The sequence below is a fragment of the Gobio gobio genome (genome assembly GCF_949357685.1).
Source record: "Gobio gobio genome assembly, chromosome: 5".
In the NCBI taxonomy this organism is placed as follows: Eukaryota; Metazoa; Chordata; class Actinopteri; order Cypriniformes; family Gobionidae; genus Gobio; species Gobio gobio.
The window spans coordinates 59648651-59668958 of record NC_137101.1 but is presented as its reverse complement, the minus strand read 5'-3'; the positions used below and the strand labels follow the sequence as shown (position 1 = coordinate 59668958).

Here is a 20308-nt window from a genome sequence, read left to right as displayed (position 1 = left end):
ATAAAAAAAAAAAAAAAATGAAAATACAAAAAACGTTGCAGGATTTACGATATTGATGACCATTAAAACGCGTCATCACAGTCTGTGAAAAGGGTCTATTACTTGCCACCGACGTGGAGAGACTCTTTCTTCCTGGGCATAAGTTGCATGTTACATAAACATTCTTACCTTTCACCTCAACGAGGGAAAAGTAGCGCTTATACTTCCAGTTTGAGAAAGCTACCTTTGAAGTTGTTGGATTTGCCATTGCTCTGACTCCTCCTGGTCGTGTGTGACTTTGCATATGCGTGCGTGTGTGTGTGTGTGTGTGTGTGTGTGTGTGTGTGTGTGTGTGTGTGTGAACTCAACCTATCAACCTCAACCGTGTCTCCCACCCACCAATCCTCATCAGTTATGTGTACCACCCCACCCACCCCCAACACGCATGGCATGCACGCACGCCCGCACACACACACACACACACACACACACACACACGTTGCAGGTCTGACTGACAGAGAGCCTGTTTCGGATGAAAACCGCTTCAGTGAGCTCAATTATAGTAACACCGCATTTTTTTCTCAGTAACGCTAATGGCGATGTAACGGGAGAAACAGTAATTTGTTTGATTACTCGTTACTGAAAAAAAATGATTCCGTTAGTAACGCCGTTTATCTATAACGCCGTTATTCCCATCACTGCCTGTATGACACATAGTGACTTAGGCTTGGAACTTACTTACATTAAAATTTGGCTAATCGCCATTAGAAAATGTTTTCGATATATAATTACTTCACAAAACATCTCTCATGAAGCATAAACATAATTAACAGAAGAAAAAAAAACTTGCTGTGTAGGACTCATCACTTGCCATTGAAAGCTGCTGGATCCTGCAGCCCACAGCCATATAATATAATAATTATATTATAGCCATATAATAATTTTCAACGGCTCTGCTGCAGCCTATCTGGCAACCTCGAGTCAGGGGGGAGGGAGAGAGGGGATACACCGCTCTACAGTAATTTGAAAGTGATTGCAGTACCAGTTTTGGCCACAATCCTACATACAGTTCCTTTAAGAGACAGAAGTGGAAGGAAACAGCCTTCACTCCAGCCCTTCTTGCAGGAAGGAAAGCACAGCTCTGATTGGGCATCTCTTCCTAAGTAGGAAGAGTTTTGAATTAGTAATTCATGCTTTTATTTCATCACGGCTTGATTACTGCAATTCGCTGTATCACGGCTGCCTGTTTCTTCAACTGGTATAAAATGCTGCTGCCCGCTTGCTCACGGGCAGTCGAAAAAGGGACCACATTACGCCTATTTTACATTCATTGCACTGGCTACCGATTCAATATCGTAATGAATTTAAAATTGTATTGTTTGTCTTACAATCTCGCTCCTCAGTACCTGTCAGAGTTGTTTACTGCGCATAATCCACTCAGAGCACTCAGATCACAGACTAGTCACCTATTACGGGTACCCAGATATAGACTGCGATGCAGGGGGGAAGGAGCCCTGGCTGTAGCTGGCCCAAAGTTGTGGAACAAACTGCCTTTATCTAACAAAATTGCGCCCACAGTGTCTGAGTTCAAAAGTCTGTTGAAAGCCTATCTGTTTTCCTGTGCGTTTAATGTCTTGTGAATGTCTATTTTTAATTTTTGGTGATGGACATAGGTAACTTTGTACAGCACTTTGGTCAACCAAGGTTGTTTTAAATGTGCTTTATAAATATAATAAACTTGAAACTTGAACTCTACTCTCCCCAAAGGGGCAATGCAGACGGGCTTCACCCCTGGAAGACTCTAGCTCTAGCTAGAGCCATGAGAAGGACCAGCATCTGGAAGCTCCACAGCTTGTGATGCACTAGAGGAGTGGGGGGATGCCCCCACTGTGTTCCTCAGGTCACCCTGGCTATTCACCGAAGTACAGTAGCTAGATTGGGGAATAGCAGAGGGGACTCCACCTCTTTGGTAATATTGGAATTGCAACCGCAGCAACACAATGGTCATCTTCCCGCAGTGGGTACTTCTGCTTTAACTACAGACATGTGAGGCAGCGATTGTTACTGTCGGACAGAGCCAGGAATAGACCGCATCCAGAAACACACTAAGATGCACTGCAGTAAGCAGTAGGGGTGTAACGGTACGCGTATTCGTATCGAACCGTTTCGGTACAGGGCTTTCGGTTCAGTGCACTCATGTACCGAACGGTTCCGAATGCAATCTTTAACCGTTAACAGTCAGCTTTTTTTAAGTGCGGAACACACTTCAATCCTATTTCCCACACAAACATATTAAGTATTCAGTCCATTTTATCACGAAATTCAAAGGATAAATGCCGTTTTGATACTCTTTAATGTGACGTGACTGTATAGTCGCTGTATAGACGCGTCAGTTCAACTTCAAGCGGCAGCGTGGCGCGCAAGTGAACGCGATCATCTCTTCCTAAAGAATAAGCATAAATAAATATCTCTTAAGGTATGTTGAGGATACATTACAACTTACTGAAATGTAACATATGTTGTGTAATCACTCAATCAATGTTTCAACGGCGGAAAGACAATAAAACAGCTTGTAAACAATGTCACGTAGCATCACATTTAACTGTTACCTCAGAAGTCATTCAGTGTCCACAGCTGTTAGTTCACTAGATAAACAAATTATTTCGCTAAATATATATATGCACTATATTAGCTTATATATTCATTACTACTTAACCTGTTAGTGATGTCTTGTTTATTTAATGTATGTTTAAATAAATATGTCATTAAAATGACAGCCACGGTGTATAAATGATTATATTTCAATAACGAATTGGAGAAAAAAATTATATAATTTAATTTAGAAGTTAATGCAAAAACTGCCTTATGTGAAGCTTATGAGTGTTGATTATTATATCTAAAAATAAATAGCAACTGAATGTAGGCTAATAGATTGGGCTCTGTTGTTAACCTGTAATATTAATGTGCAAGTAAGGGCTCCCTATATAGTTTACAGCATTATCTTTAAAGCTACACTGTGTGATATTTTCCCCCATCTAGTGGTGAACTTGTATATGACCATCCAGTGAATTTTAGTTTCTGTTCCTCTCAATTCCGATTTCGTTTCAACTCCTACGGTGGCCGATTTAGTCCAAGATTAACATGGCTTCCAGTTCGACCTCGTCCACATTCGACACGGTGCCTGTGGGATATTCTGTGCGCAGTGGGATGGTTGGAACTCAACTGGCCTAATTATTCGGCTAGAAAGAACTGCAGCTAATCCAGAGTGAACTTTGATGATAGTAATGTTTATTCAGTCATCCAATTGCAAGGCATAAACATGTTTGGGTGGATATGTACATAAATGTGGTTTCTGTGAGAGAACAAATAAGGATGGTAAATATACATGATAATGACATGACAGAAGATACACAGTTAAGAACTGTATAACTATACTTATAAGTTACATTTGTATAATGTAACCGTAAACCAGAGCTTATTGTACCATATATAGGCGCTAAATGCAGCTGCATTAAAAGGAGCGGTGCCGCTGCTGCTGCTAACAAGCGGTGTCGGATTACAAAAGTGTGTGCGCACCTTTAGCTCTGTATAACAATTGTTAATATGCCGATCAGACCTGATATACATTACAAGCAAATATTTTCTATAAACGAATAAACATTGTTGATAACAAAATAACTGAATGATTATTCAAATAGGTGAGCATTACGCTATTGTATGTTGACACAAAAATACTTCTGAGGTGACATCAACTGAATTACGCGATGACACACTCTGAAACACATCTACAATGACAATAACTATTATTACTTACGGAGTTATTAACGCACAGAAATACCACACAAGGAAAAACAGACTTTTGAGGAATAAACAAGCCAGGAAAACTCTGTATAACTGTTACTGGAGCTGCTGAGATGAAAACTCTCTGCGCATACAACAGACAAGTCTGAACAAGTTGACGCGCACATGCGCGAGGCAGAGAATTTTGTACAGTGCCATCGAGTGTTAAAACCGGTTAAAACGCGAAAGGCGAAGCTTGAATTTACGGGTATGACCCTCTTTGGCTAATGTACTTTCAAGATGGAGGGGCAACATGGCGACCACCGTTAGATCCCATTACCTTATGTATTTTCAATGGCATATTATAAACTTACGAGAATACTTTATTACTTGAAAGAAGTAAATATACATTAATGAGCACATATATTTTTGAAAGAACTAAGTGTTTTTAGCTAAGAATAGACTAAAAAAGTTACACAGTGTAGCTTTAAGAAACTGTTAGTTATAATTGAATTCATTTAAGGACAGACACATTTTTTTCAGTAAAACACTGTTGAATAAAATAAATAAAAACCAATTTTGTAAAACTGCTGTACCGAATTGCAGAGCAGAAACAACAAGGCTTGGCTCCGAAGCGAAAGCTTGAAGTGTGATTGCACACTCGCTTCCTTATATACTCACTTTGCAGGGCGTGGCACTTTATGCAATCTCACGCATTGTGCATTGGCTTATTTAGTTTACACTCAAAGGTGATTGGGCTCTGAGGCAAGATCCCAATTCGTCAGTTCAGTTCTGACGTAATTTTGAACGTGACTGAAAGGGAATCTCAGTTTCATAATCTATAAGAACTGGTTCTCACTTACCTACAGTAGCAAGAGTAAAACTGATATAGTCACTCGTGTCTGTTGACTTCACCAAGGTAGATATGAGTTTCTCTGTAGTTTTTAACACAAGGTTTCCATAGGAGGCTAGTTCAGTTGGGCTGACTGATGATGAGGACTCTAAAATCTTCTCTGAAGCGCTGAAGGCCATACTCAAAATGTTGGTCACAGTCTAATTTATTGATCAGAGAAATACAGTTATTGCACTTGTACATGTTAAGAGAGGCAATAAGACAGAACTATCAATCATTATGTAACTGACAGATTTGATTATTATCTTATTTTTAGAAGACTTACATCCAAAGTAAGCTCTTGAGCTGTAATGATCTCCATCTGGTCAAGAAGTTTTTGAAAATGTACTGTAGAGTTCTGAAATCACAATTGAGCTTTATAACATAATAAACTCAAAAACTGTGTTCTGTGCAAATTTAAATATTCATCTTACTTTGCATTGATCCAGCAGTTTGATTTCCAGACCTATAATGAGGGAATTCTTCATTGTAACATAAATTCATCAAAAATAAACACTAGATTTCAGTCTAGAAACATGCTTACCTGTAGTAATTGGGGTGGAGAAATTCTCACAGAAGCAGGAGGACAAAGTGCTAGAGCAGGTGCAGGTGTCCTTATAACCAACACAGTCACAGTTACTACTCCAGCATTTGTACTGGTATTGGTTTGGGTTTCTATATCTCTGATAGTTGAAACTATGCATTTTTGTGTTGCAGTGCATGCGATACTGAGCACCAGTGCAGATGTAAGTGTCATTATAAAGCCCACAGTCATAGACTGGACGAACTGCTGTGGGGATAGTGATGCTATTGTTATAATTTGTACAGAAGCAGGAGGAAAAAGTGCTACTAGAGCAGGTACAGGTGTCCTTATTACCAATGCAGTAACAGTTATTATTTAAACAGTGGTAATGATTCATACTGAAATGGAAGTCATGTACACTTGTATTACAGTACATGCGGTACTGAGCACCAGTGCAGATGTAAGTGTCGTTATAAAGCACACAGCCATAAGCTGGACTAACTGTTCTACTGAGGGCAGTGATAGTACCGTAAGTCTCACAGAAGCAAGAGGACAAAGTGCTAGAGCAGGTACAGGTGTCCTTATAACCAACACAGTCACAGTTACTACTCCAGCATTTGTACTGGTATTCGTTTGGGTTTCTATATCTCTGGTAGTTGAAACTATGCATTTTTGTGTTGCAGTACATGCGATACTGAGCACCAGTGCAGATGTATGTGTCATTATAAAGCTCACAGTCATAGACTGGACTAACTGCTGTGGGGATAGTGATGCTATTGTTATAATTTGTACAGAAGCAGGAGGACAAAGTGCTACTAGAGCATGTACAGGTGTCCTTATTACCAACGCAGTAACAGTTATTATTTAAACAGTGGAAATGATTCATACTGTAATGGAAGTCATGTACACTTGTGTTGCAGTACATGCGGTACTGGGCACCAGTGCAGATGTACGTGTCGTTATAAAGCCCACAGCCATAGACTGGCCGAACTGTTCTACTAAGGGCAGTGATAGTACCATAAGTCTCACAGAAGCAGGAGGACAAAGTGCTACGAGAGCAGGTACAGGTGTCCTTATTACCAACACAGTTACAGTTACTACTCCAGCATGTGTACTGGTATTGGTTTGGGTTTCTATATCTCTGGTAGTAGAAATAATGAAATCTTGTGTTGCAGTACATGCGATACTGAGCTCCAGTGCAGATGTATGTGTCGTTATAAAGCCCACAGTCATAGACTGGACGAACTGCTGTGGGGATAGTGATGCTATTGTTATAATTTGTACAGAAGCAGGAGGAAAAAGTGCTACTAGAGCATGTACAGGTGTCCTTATTACCAATGCAGTAACAGTTATTATTTAAACAGTGGTAATGATTCATACTGTAATGAAAGTCATGTACACTTGTGTTGCAGTACATGCGGTACTGAGCACCAGTGCAGATGTAAGTGTTGTTATAAATCACACAGTCATAGACTGGACGAACTGCTCTACTGAGGGCAGTGATAGTACCGTAAGTCTCACAGAAGCAGGAGGACAAAGTGCTACTAGAGCATGTACAGGTGTCCTTATTACCAACACAGTCACAGCCATTGTTCACACACTGGTACTGATACTGGAACTGATATTTTTGGTAGGAGAAATCATGCATTTGTGTGTTGCAGTACATGCGGTACTGAGCACCAGTGCAGATGTACGTGTTGTTTTGTAGCACACAGTCAGGGTCTGCGACTGGACTAACTGATGTGGGGATAGTGATGTTATTACCGTAAGTCTCACAGAAGCAGGAGGACAAAGTGCTACTGTAACATGTACAGGTGTCCTTATTACCAAAACAGTTACAGTTACTACTCGAGCATGTGTACTGGTATTGGTTTGGGTATCTGTATCTCTGGTAGTTGAAATAATGCAATCTTGTGTTGCAGTACATGCGGTATTGAGCACCAGTGCAGATGTACGTGTCGTTATAACGCCCACAGTCATAGACTGGACGAACTGCTGTAGGGATTGTGATCCTATTGTTGCTAGTCTCACAGAAGCAGGAGGACAAAGTGCTACTAGAGCATGTACAGGTGTCCTTATTACCAATGCAGTAAGAGTTATCACTGAAACAGTGGTAATGATTCATAGTGTAATGGAAGTCATGTACACTTGTGTTGCAGTACATGCGGTACTGAGCACCAGTGCAGAAGTATGTGTCGTTATAAAGCCCACAGTCATAGACTGGCCTAACTACTGTAGGGAGAGTGATGTTATTGTTAAACTTCTCACAGAAGCAGGATGAAGTATTATAGTAGCATGCACAGGTGTCCTTATTACCAACACAGATGCAGTCTTTACTCATGCACTGGTATTGGGTTTGGTATTGGTATCTCTGGTAGGAGAAACGGTGCTTTGTTGTGTTGCAGTACATGCGGTACTGAGCACCAGTGCAGATGTGCGTGTCATTATCAAGCTCACAGTCCGAAACTGAACTAACTGCTGATCCTGTTTTAGCGGCAGTGGTGGATATTATACCTGAGGATTAGAAAGATATGATCAAAGTAAGCACAAATACCAAACCAGGTGAATTTCCAGTATGTTTAACACACTTAATTTGTATATAATAGGGGTGTGACTAAACTGACTAAAAGCGGGACTAAACGGTGATGAGATTTCTCATTGAGGTGAAAAGCTGTCTTGTGTCATATTGTCATGACCTAGTCATGATGGAGTGTGAGGGTGAAGTTAGGATATAATATGCCAACGCTACGTTTACATTACGCCTCCACTGTAGTTTTGCAAATAAAAACAATTTACTTCAGGTGGATAACAGTCGCTTCAATTCCATCAGCTCATCCAAAACGAGTTTACCTAGTGCGCAGCACTGCCACTGATCACGTGACGAAAAGACATTGAGCGCGTGTTCTGAGTGTGTGTTAGTGAAGCATTCGCATTGAGCGCGTTACGAGTATGTGTGTTACATGTTATTGGACTGGACCGTGGCGGTCTGGCGGAGGATTCATTGCACAGCAGAAGCGTCAGACTTATATTTTAAATGCGCGTTCAGCTCCCTATTCACAGAGTACGCACGATCGCGAAGTGAAAAATAAACGGGAGCGCGCATTCAAACGCGATTTCAATACATTACTGCTGTTTGAAAACGGCTCCCTGAGGCACGCGAATATCTCCTAATATATAAGCTATCTCGTTGTAACCATCTCTTAGCTCTGTATCATGCTTGAAGAAAAATGTAATTGGTCTCTATTTGCACTATCTATTTGAATATTGCGTAGGCTACTTTGATTATGGTATTATGGTTATTGTTTGCACTTAATATCTATGATCAGTTTGTGGGAAGGAGTTCAATTAGGAGGTCAAAGCTCATGTGCAGTTCTAAGGTCTGAAGAGACAGTCATACAAGAGAGAAGCCAGTCAGTTGAGTTTTTGGCAAAACCTTTACAGTGCTTGAGTATTGTTGTATTTTACTGCATGTGATAATTCATACTCAGAAAGTAAAACTGAAATGAGAGGCATTACAAGATGATGAGTTAAAACATTTCAAATGCACCTGCAACATTTTTTCTAGTCATGCATTTCATCATTGAGGATTTTCTTTAAAATACTATGTAAAAATCTCATCTCGTCTCGTTCTCGTGAACCCAATCTTGTGTCTCGTCTCGTGAAATAAGTGTCTCGTCACACCCCTAGGATATAAAGATATAATGCTTGAAATGTCTTACTGCAGACAATTAGAATCTGGTGACATGTATTTCAGGGGTCTATTTATGGTCTTGGTGACACACTTACATTACATCACCTGACCATTCTGTCAGCCATTAAAATGGGCAATTACCAAGTACTAAGAAATAAATGTAACCAAGTATTTAAAATAAAATGTAATACCGTTCACAGGGTCAACAGGCATTTGTTTAAAGAAAACAATACTGGCTTACACTTACAGAGGATTAAAGAGATGACAGTCAACAGTGACAATACAATGCCTGGTGTGAAAAAAAGACAAATATTAAAACGTTTAATGTTTTTCTACTGTTATGCAAGTCTGCCGACAGAAAAATGCATTTTAAACAAAATTATCAACTGATTACAAACACACAACTACTGATCGATAATGTTGCTGTCATGGTTTGAGTTTGTTTTTCCCCTTTTGAGTTTAGTTTTGTTCTTTTCTGTTCATGTCTTCACTAGTCTTGTGTTTTGCTGTCAGTGTGTTTATTGGTTCTGTTATCCTCAGTCTCCCCCCTGCCTGTTTTCCTCTATGGTTACCTATTGATTTGGCTTTTCAGTTCAGGAGTGTCCCGTTAATTAGTCTCATTAGTTCTTCTGTTTGCTGTCTTTTTATACCCTGTGTTTGGATCTGTTCAGTTGTAAGTTCTATGTTGCTTTATGTTGGTTGTTCTGTTCTTGGTCCTCGTCTTCCTGAGTGTTTTGTAAGATTTTGAGTTTATTTCTAAATAAAGATGCTGCAATTTGATCCTGCTTCATCTCTGCTGGGGGTAGCCCGTTCTGAATGCGCCCATCAGCCCCCAGTGCCCTTCTTCCCAGAAGTGCATGAGGAGGTGTCGAAATTGTGGAAGTCTCCACTGACTTTTCACGATCACTCAGCAGCCTCTTCTGCCTTCACTGCTCTCGACGGCGCCGTGGTGAAAGGGTACACTGGGGTTCCCCCTGTTGAACATTCTGTTGCAATGCAACTGTGTCCTCAGAGCACTTCAACATGTGTGGTGACCCAAAGCACCCGTCCAAGGCCGGTAGATTTACGTCTACTTTGGTAGTGAAGACCTATAGAGCTGCGGGCTAGGCTGTGTCCGTCTTGCATGCTATGGCTATCCCTTAAGTCCATCAGGCGAAGGTACTCAGAAACATTCACCTCCGTGCCCCAAGAGGGTGAGGTTGACAGTGTGCAATGCACTCCTCTGTCACTAGACCCCTGTCAGAGGAGGCCCCAGTGGAACACTGGTCCTTCCCTGGTGTCCTTTGTCAGGGCGCGGAACACAACCCCGCCCACACCTCGGGACGCTCCAATGCCTCCCATGTCTGAGCCTGTCTTTCCACTTCGCTGCCCCATCGTGGGTACGCCTTTCGTTCGCATGACACCGCTGGTTCAGTTTTTGGGAGCCTGGCTAGAGCTTCCCAATCTGACCAGGACTTTTATTCCTGCAGCGATTAGGCTGTACAACCGCACCCTGATTTGAAGTATGTGCAGAATAGAATTGAATATGGATATATATACACATTTATATGGATAGGTGTGTGTGTTTGTGTGTATTTAGGTGTGTATGTATAGGTGTATATGTATATGGGTATATATGTGTAAATCTATGTATGTATGTATGTAAATGCAAGGGCAAGATTATTTTTCTGACCACATTGGCGGATAATTTTGCTTGTTTTAAGGAAAAACTCACTTCATTTTGATTTTTCGCCCAGAAAACAAGAAATAAATATATAATTGTATTTGTCTAGGCAAATCATCTTGATTTAAGAATTTTTGGACTGGAAACAAGTAAAAATACTAAGTAAGAAAAGCATTCTTTTTTTTGCAGTAAAAATTATCTCTGTTCTTTTAGCCAAAGCTTTGAAAACCCTTTGAAACCCTGAAGCTTCAATTGAAATATATTTAATTATCAGTCTGTTGCCTTATTTAAATACACCATGCAATTTTTCTAAATCAAAACAGGAAAAGAATAATACTTACTTTTAAAACCAGTGAACACCATTGTGGAATCGGATTGTCCACTGTGGTTAATATTTATTTAGCAAACCATATCAGGCATTGATTTTCTGAAATAAATTAAGAGACAAAGTTTAAAGGAGTTTAAATGTAGTGATCTTCACCGAACTAGACTGACTATATTTTGTGTCTGATGTTTATATGATAGTTCCCTTTCAGTCAGTCACGTTCGACGTACGTCGGAACTGACCGACGAATTGGGATCTGATTTCAGAGACCAATCTACTTCGAGTGTGTAAAAACGAGCCAATGGAGATTGGCATGCGATTCATGCATTCCACGCACCGTCCCGCAGCGCGGGTATAAATAAGGAAGTGGAATGCTTGATCATTGCTTTTCTACTTCAGAGCCGAACAGTGCATCATTCCGCTGTTTCTACGAAGAGTGTTATCCGAGTCTCGTGATAAGAACTGCTGTTTCAGTGCGGGTGTGATGGCGCGTTTCAGCGGGTGGCCGCTTCAGAGGAGATAAAGAGCTGGTTTTGTTGGTTGGCTGGGCGTTTCCGTTTCTGATTGCTCACGCAGGCTTGCACTACCTGAACTGCTTGAGCCGCGGTCATCTCCCTGAGTACTTCAGCACTAAAAGAGCAGTTTTACTTTTCTAAAAGAGCAACACTGTTTTGACCCTGCGTCTTTTTCAAGATGTCATTCAAACCGTGTGTTTCTGTATGCGGTTGTTTCCTGTCCTCATTTGACGGCCACAATCTTTCTCACATATAAACATGTGAGATTGCGTTCTTGGGTGATCCATGCTCTCTCAGGAGAGCATGGTCACGTCTGTGCGTTGTTCGTCTCACCTTTCTCGTAAGGGCTTGAGCGTTCAGCGTGCTGTGTGCTGTTGGGTGCCGGCTGACAGCGGGGGTTGTCACGGCAACCCAGCGCGTCACTTGGCGCTTTAGAGTTGCGCGGTCGAGACTATGAAACCTCAAACGGGGTTGAGTCCCTTTGCCTATTCCCCGATCTAGTTTCTTTTCTTGCAAAAGCCAGAAAAGGGCTACTTCGGCTAATAAGACTTGGTAACCTGAGGATTACAGTGGTGCTTCCCTGCCGGGTACATCTCCATGGGCCCCCACTCCTCTATCGCATCACAAGCATGCTGAGACTGTGTTTGAGGGTGGTTCATGACCACATCAGTGCAGAGTTCATCTTGCCTTTTTCATAGGGCTTGAGCGTTCGAGTTTGACGGCCACATTCACTGTCTCACATGCCTGCTGGTAGCTTACAGATGGGATTGCTGGTCCTTTTAAAAAACAAGGGGACCTAGTGTTTCATTTGGGGCTCTGGCAGAGGACAGATGTCAATTGCTACATCAGAGAGAGGGCTGTTATGCGCTGGAAATGATGATGCTGACTTTCCCACTATAATGGTGTGTGCTCTTACTGAATCAGATTGTTGACAGCCATGCTTTCCCGGGTGGCTGAGGCGTAGTGCAACGCATAAATTGCCTTGCCTGCCCCTGTGCAGGAACCTGGGGCTAAACCTGGCAGATATGCGTGAGTCCGACTAAGTTTGGTTCCTCAACGCCCCTGTCTGTCAGGCTGGCCTCTTCGGCGACGCCGTCGAGAACTTTGCCCAGCAGTTCTCGATGGCCCAGAAGCAGACAGAGGCGGTTTAAAAAATAAAAAATAAACATTCTGATTCGCAGTGCCTCTGCCTGCTTGTTGCCGAGGGCGCCCCCCCTGTGTCCGCCTCCACCCCTGCAAGACCCAGGCAGCAGCCTCCATCTGTGAAGCAGGGTGCCGGACGTAGTCTACAAGCAAGCGTAAGGGCAAGCGGCCCTGAGATGGGCAGCCCAGGGAGAACAGGAGCTGCTCCGAGGGAGTTGGTGTCCGCACCCCTCCCCCACCCCCCGGAGGAGGACCGGGGGTCCCCGACTGGTTTCAATACTCTGCCGCTGGCTCTCCAGAGTCCAGCGGTACCCATATTTTCAGAGCAGTTTCCTCTCTCCCTGGGCACCAAGAGGGCCAGGTTGGCAGTGTGCGTCGCCCCGGGCCTTGCCACTCCTTTCCTCTCCTCGCCATGGGGCAGCAGTGTGCGGCTCGGGGATGCCTCCAGGCCTTCTCACCCACACTCTGCCCCACCCTGGAATACTCAGACAACACTCCGGGCTGCCTCTGGGCCTCCCGAGTCGGGTCTGTCTGTTCCACCTCGCTGCCCCACCCCGGGTACGTCTGTGGTGCCATTGGTCCCGCTTGTTCGGTCTCTGGGGGCTTGGCTACAGCTCCCCAGGCCGTCTCGCTGGCTCATCCATACCATCAGACTCGGCTACGCGATTCAGTTCGCTCACTGGCCTCCCAAGTACAGGGGCATCCTTTTCTCCTCTGTGCGAAGCAGCAATGCTCAGGTCTTGCTGTCAGAGATCGATGTCCTACTGGCAAAGGATGCGGTCGAGCCGGTTCCTCCAGCCGATATGAAGGCGGGGTTCTACAGCCCCTACTTCATTGTACCCCAGAAAGGTGGTGGGTTATGGACCTTGATACTGCGTATCCTGAATCGGGCCCTGCACAAGCTCCTGTTCCGGATGCTAACACAGAAACGCATTTTCGAATGCATCGGTCCCCAAGATTGGTTCGCAGCGATCGACCTGAAGGATGCGTACTTTCATGTCTCTTTCCTTTCTCGACACAGACCGTTCCTACGCTTTGCATTCGAGGGGAAGGTATATCAGTACAAAGCCCTGCCCTTCGGGCTGTCCCTGTCGCCTCGCGTCTTCATGAAAGTCGCGGAGGCAGCCATTGTTCTGCTCAGAGAACGCAGCGTTCGCATCCTCAACTATCTCGACGACTGGCTCATACTCGCCCAGACTCGGGAGCAGGGACAGGGTGCAAACACAGGGACATGGTGCTCAGTCACCTCAGCCTGTTGGGCCTTCGGGTCAACCGGGAGAAGAGCAAACTCTGTCCCACACAGAGGATCTCTTATCTCGGTATGGAGTTGGATTCGGTCAGCCAGACTGCGCGCCTCAGGGAAGAGCGGGTCCGGTCGGTGTTGAACTGCTTGAATTCATTCAAAGGCAGGACTGCGGTCCCACTGAAATTTTTTCAGAGGCTCAGATTGCTTCATATGAGACCGTTTCAGCACTGGCTTCATGGCCGATTCCCGAGGTGGGCGTGGCAGAGCGGTCAGTAACGGGTCCCAGTGACTCCTTACTGCCGCCAAACTTTCAGCCCGTGGTCCGACGCTTCGTTTCTCCGGGCCGGGGTGCACTTAGAACAAGTGTCCAGGCATGCTGTGCTCTTCACGGATGCCTTTTCCACGGGCTGGGGGGCCATGTACAATGGGCATGCAGTTTCAGGTCTGTGGACGGGACCTCAATTGCATTGGCATATCAATTGCTTCGAGTTGTTAGCAGTACACTTGGCACTGCGCCGCCTCAAGGGACCACTACGTGGCAAACATGTACTGGTCCGTACGCACAACACTGCGGCCGTTGCGTACATCAACCGTCAGGGTTGTCTACGCTCCCGTTGCATGTTCCAACTCGCTTGCCACCTCCTCCTTGGAGTCAGAAGCATCTGAGGTTGCTTCGTGCCATTCACATCCCAGGTACGCTCAACCGGACAGCCGACGAGCTCTCACGGCAGCCGACACCTCCAGGAGAGTGGCGACTCCATCCCCAGGCGGTCCAGCTGATATGGGGCCTCTTTAGAGCCGCACAGGTAGACCTGTTTGCCTTTCCGGACTTGACCCATTGCCAGTGGTACTATTCTCTGACCGGGGGCACCCTCGGCACGGATGCACTGGCGCACAGCTGGCCCCGGGACCTGCGCAAGTATGAGTTTCCCCCAGTGAGCCTTCTTGCACAGACCCTGTGCAAGGTCAGGGAGGACAAGGAGCAGGTCTTGTTAGTTGCGCCCTACTGGCCCAACTGGACCTGGTTCCCAGAACTAACTCTCCTCGTGACAGCCCCTCCTTGGCCAATTCCCCTGAAGAGGGACCTTCTTTCTCAGGGACGGGGCATTCTATGGCACCCACGTCCAGACCTCTGGAAACTCCGTGTCTGGTCCCTGGATGGGACGCGGAGGTTCTAGGTGGGCTACCACAGGCAGTGGTAGACACCATCTCTTCTGCTAGAGCCCCCTCTATGAGGCGCCGCTACGCTTTGAAGTGGAACCTGTTCGTTGAATGGTGCTCTTCCCACCGGGAAGACCCCGAAGGTGTTAGTGTCGTGCTTTCTTTCCTGCAAGATGGGCTGGAGCGAAGGCTGTCTCCTTCCACCCTCAAGGTGTACGTCGCAGCAATAGCAGCGTATCACCACGCAGTTGAAGGTAAGTCCTTAGGGAAGCACAACCTAATCGTCAAGTTCCTCAGAGGTGCGAGGAGCCTAAATCCTCCTCGTCCAAACTCGTTACCCTCTTGGGACTTGGCTCTGGTGCTCAGAGCACTTCAGAGCCCTACCTTTGAGCCTTTGCAGTCCATAGAGCTTAAAATCCTGTCAATGAAGACCGCTTTGGCCTCTTATTAAGAGGATAGGGGACCTGCTTGCACTTTCGGTCAATGAATCGTGCCTAGAATTCGGGCCGGCCAACTCTCACGTTGTCCTGAGACCCCGGCCTGGATACGTGCCCAAGGTTCCTACCACTCCCTTCCGGGACCAGGTGGTGAACCTGCAAGCGCTGCCTTCGGAGGAGGCAGACCCAGCCCTAGCTTTGTTATGTTCCACTCCAGTTGTGTTCCCCGGAAATGGCTAACCCTGTCGAGGTCCTCCGTCACCCCTTTGGTGCCAGACATTGCGGCCGTCTGACGCCAGGCCTGCACCCGTATGCTTGTGGAACGTGCGTGTAGGCTGGGTTCCATATGTAGCGGTTCCCTCACGGCAACCCCATGTGTGTATTCTTCCACGGTACCAGCTACCCTACTTGGCTAGCCCCGTGTCTTTCCCTTGACAGAGCCCACTCTGTCGACTCTGGGTGTGTTCTTTCCCCCCTGGAACCAGGCTGGAACCACCCCAGAGACTGCCATATATTGCACATATATAGCCTTGACTTCCATACCATCTAAGACGGTCCAGTGCGCTCAAGCAGGAAGCTGGAAGGGCCAGCCTCCTGGCATTTTGGTAGGGATCCCAATTCGTCGGTCAGTTCCGACGTACGTCGAACGTGACCGACTGAAAGGGAACGTCTGAGTTACGTATGTAACCCTCGTTTCCTGATGGAGGGAACGGAGACGTACGCAATTGGTCCCGTCGCCAGATGCTGCGCTTCCGCTAGGAAAGCAGAGAAAAAGCATTGATCAAGCATTCTACTTCCTTATTTATACCCGCGCTGCGGGGCGGTGCGTGGAATGCGTGAATCGCATGGCAATCTCCATTGGCTCGTTTTTAACACACTCAAAGTAGATTGGTCTCTGAAATCAGAGACCCAACTCGTCGGTCAGTTCCGACGTACGTCTCCGTTCCCTCCCTCAGGGAACGAGGGTTACATACGTAACCGAGACGTTATCTGTTCATCTGATGATGAAACATATTTAACAAATTCTTGCCTCTTCCAGCTAAAATTCTAATTTATATTCAAATTTACTTACAAAGACTGAACATAGATGCATTTTCAACAACATATCAAAAGAACACAAATATTACATTTAATATATTTATACACATTTGTATACACATTTCTAAAAACTTTTTAAAGCACAAATGGAATTCCTCCATTTTATCATCTTCATATTTGTCATGGCACATATTTTTGGTGTTGTACTCAAAGTGCAAAGACAACAACAGTACCACATCCATCTTCAATGCCAGAAACCCAGGAAAAGTGACCAAAAGCTTATAGAACTGCTCTTCATCACAAACTTGTCAAACATTAATGACCAGTGTAAACAGATAGGAATCTATTGTATTGTAAAATATAATGAATATTCTGTCTTAGTTCGAATACTTAATTGTATACTATTATACTATTTGGGATTTGCTTTAACAATTCAACAGAAAAAGTTTGAAAAAGAACATAAACTAACCAACTGAAATAGGTAAACAGGTTTCCTAAACACACTTTTGTCAGTGATCTAATTTATAGCATGAACAACCGCTGGACCACTTTTGAAGTTTAAAATCTAGTTGATTTTAATTTGTATTAACAAAAACAACTGCAAGTTTTGTCATACAGGTTTGGAATGACATGAGGTTGAGTACATGATGACAGTATTTTCATTTTTGGGAAAAAAATTTAATTTAATGTGATGTGATTTGACAGCATGTTTTGAAAGCAAGAAGCTTAGAGCAGCTCAAATCCGGTCCTGGAGGGCCACTGTCCTGCAGAATTTAGCTCTGATTAGCTGGTTCAGGTGTGTTTAATTGAGTTAGAGCTAAACTCAGTGGCCCTCCAGGACCGTGTTCGGAGACTCCTGTTTTAAAAAAAACTGTTTTGTTTTGTGGTTACAGTTTCAGGAAATTTATTTTCTGGAATTGGAAAACACGTTACTGATAAATTAATGTATTATGTTGAAGTTTGGCTTGCTGAGGAAGAAAGAGTAATGGCCGTGCATGACATTTAGATGCAACTGTAATAAACTAAAAACTCATCTCTTCCGTGAGCACTTAACCTCTTAAAAAAAAAAAAAAAAAAAAAAAACTTTCCTTTCCTCTTTCTCCTCCTCTTTCCCTCCCTAATCTAGCCTGTGCTACACTGAGAAATGTACACGGACTAAGTATTTCAGGCACTTGTTGCGCTCACTCGACTCTTCACGACCAATCGCTTATTGTACCCCCAAGTTGTAAGTCGCTTTGGATAAAAGCGTCTGCTAAATGCATAAATGTAAATGTAAATGTAAACTATATTACAGTTATTTAATTATAATTAAATAACATTCATATAGTTTTAACAAAAAATAAATAAATATGTGAGCTAAACTATAAATGCACATAAAATACACATCAGTTTCTGTTAACACTGCAAAAAAAATATTGTTGTCTTGCTTCCAGTCTAAATATCTAAAAATTCTTAAATCTACTAGATAAGTAAAATGACATAAGATATTTGTTGTTGTTTTCTGGAAAATAAAATCAAAATGAAGTGAGTAAATTATCTGCCAATGTGGTCAGAAAAATAATCTTGTTTCTGATTGAAATCTTGTTTCTTGCTTCTATCCCAAACAGAAATAGGATTATTATTCTTACCCCATTGGCAGATAATTTACCTTGTTTTAAGCAAAAACTCACTTCTTTTTGATTTCCCCCCACAGAAAACAAGAAAAAATATAGAATTTTACTTATCTAGTCAAATCAAAGTGATTTAAGATTTTTTAGATATTTGGACTGGAAACAAGTCAAAAATACTAAGTAAGAAAATTGTTATTTGCAGTTAAAATGATCTATGTTCTAAACACCATTGTGGAATCGGATCGTCCACTGTGGTTAATATTTATTTAGCAAACCATAACAGGCATCGATTTTCTTAAATAAATTAAGAGACAAAACAAACATGAGCGATATTTTGCAATTAATTAAAAGTTAAAGTTTTAAGTTTAGTAAGTTTAATTACAGATTTTAATGTTTAGCCTAAATAGCATGAAACGTGTACAGTATCACAAACAAAAAGCTTTTAAAGACAAATATTATTAAAGTATTTTAATCTCATTCAAGCAGGTAAAAGGCCGGGAGGGACTCACCTGATATGAGTTTAAATGTAGTGATCTTCATCCAACTAGACTGACTATATTTTGTGCCTGATGTTTATATGATAGTTATCTGTTCACCTGATGATGAAACATATTTAACATATTCCTGCCTCTTCCAGCTAAAATTCAAATTTATATTCAAATTTGCTTACACAGACAGAACAAAGGTGCATTTACAACAACTGAACGTGTATTATCCACGCCCATCCGCGGTTGAGTATACTTCGAAAGCTGTGCAGACAAGACTGAAAAATTTAAGTATACCAGGGGAAATTTGATGAAATCAACGGAAGATAAAAGAAGACATTAAATCTCTCAAGATCTTAGCAGAGAATTATTAACTCCACAAACAGCAGTTTGGTTTAGAGTCACCATTATGTTGATCAGTGTTTGCTTTAGTTGGGCAGTTTGGTTTTTCTCTGGCTGCTGTAACGGTGTTTGTTAAGGCAAGAAAAGCCAGAGAAAATGTGATAAGATGTTGTTGGCTACTTACTGATGTTAAAGATGAAATCGTCATGTAATAGTTATTCACTGATCTCATTCTGATTAATGCCACGATGCATGCAGGGATCAATAAGTTTATATTATGGTGGCTCCCAGCATGCATTGCGGCATGAAGCATCTCACCATTGTTTAAATTCACATGCTAATTCTTGATGTCTGTGTGTCCAAATGAAGCAGCATTTCTTAAAAAGAGAACTTTTTAATATGCTTTAGATTATCACAACACTGTTTAATATTAAGATGTGCAGTCATAATGCTGCTATCATTAATTTAACACAGTCTCACTACTTTACGTGTTTGAAAATGAAAACATAAAAATATTTTACTGTCATCCTCACACTAAAAATGTGTCAAACATTCATAATATTCAAGTAAAAATGAAGCAAGGAAAATAAATAGTAAGAGTTACACTAAATATTTTTCACCTAAATAATTACCAAATTAAGATGACAAAATGAAAATACACTGAATCCGTTTGAAGTTTTGAAGAACCGGAATAGTTTTTTTCGTCAAATAAAAATAGCAGGCCTAACTCAATACACACCTTGTATGTTGTTGTTGTTGTTGTTGTTTTTTTTATTTAAAGTAATGTGATGTGGGTTAGTCTGGAACGCAGCCTGTTGACAGCCTTGTTTATACTTTCGTCTGTCTATGCAGCACAAGCCTCTTCTGACTGCGCGTGCCTTCTGCGCTCTCCGTTGTGTTGTTCTTTGAAATGACAGAGGGCAACTCGGGGTAATTGTTCTATCAGGAAACAGCTGCGAGAAGAGCATACGTGACAAAGTTTACTTGAGTAAACTTGACCAAAACCACACTACGAAAAGCCTTAAACAAGGCTTCAGATGGCACTGGTGCCCCGGGAATACAGAGATAACGCCTAGCTAAAGTGGCCAACCTCGGGAATACGCCTTTCATTTGCTTTCTGCCAGTCAGTAGCTTGTACTACGGCTGTATTATAATACCGCGTAGCATATTTTGCAATTGGTCAAAGTTCTTACTTTCGGTTAACAGATAAACGGTCAATATGAGCATCCCTACACTGCTGTGGACGTTGTTAACTTCATTAATGTTTACTGTGATTATGGACTGAGGATGGGAGTAGGATTCTGTATTCGGATTCGGCAGAATCTTAACCAGTGGATTCGTTATTCAGCCGAATCCCATGAATCTGGATTCCGTGCATCCCTAATTTTAACTAAGTAATTTGAACAAGCAGGATTTTTTCAGTGTGGTTGAACTAAGAAAAATGAGGTTAGTACTTTGGTATTGAAAATTAAAGTAAG

The 20308-nt window shown here is 42.9% G+C and overlaps 1 protein-coding gene across 1 annotated transcript in view; it reads right to left on the bottom strand.

Moving 5' to 3' along the window:
• Positions 1-18560, bottom strand: part of LOC307127081 (uncharacterized protein) — a 36030-nt gene extending 17470 nt beyond the window's left edge. Inside the window, exons 1-7 of the mRNA XM_079818069.1 lie at positions 18513-18560; positions 10870-10955; positions 9113-9154; positions 5196-7688; positions 5086-5117; positions 4938-5009; positions 4623-4812 (exon numbers count right to left, since the gene is read on the bottom strand). Of these exons, the coding sequence (XP_079674195.1) occupies positions 4623-4812; positions 4938-5009; positions 5086-5117; positions 5196-7688; positions 9113-9154; positions 10870-10891 (2851 nt within the window). The 5' untranslated portion in view covers positions 10892-10955; positions 18513-18560. The remainder of the gene's footprint in view (positions 1-4622; positions 4813-4937; positions 5010-5085; positions 5118-5195; positions 7689-9112; positions 9155-10869; positions 10956-18512) is intronic.
• Between the last annotated feature and the right edge of the window lie 1748 nt (positions 18561-20308).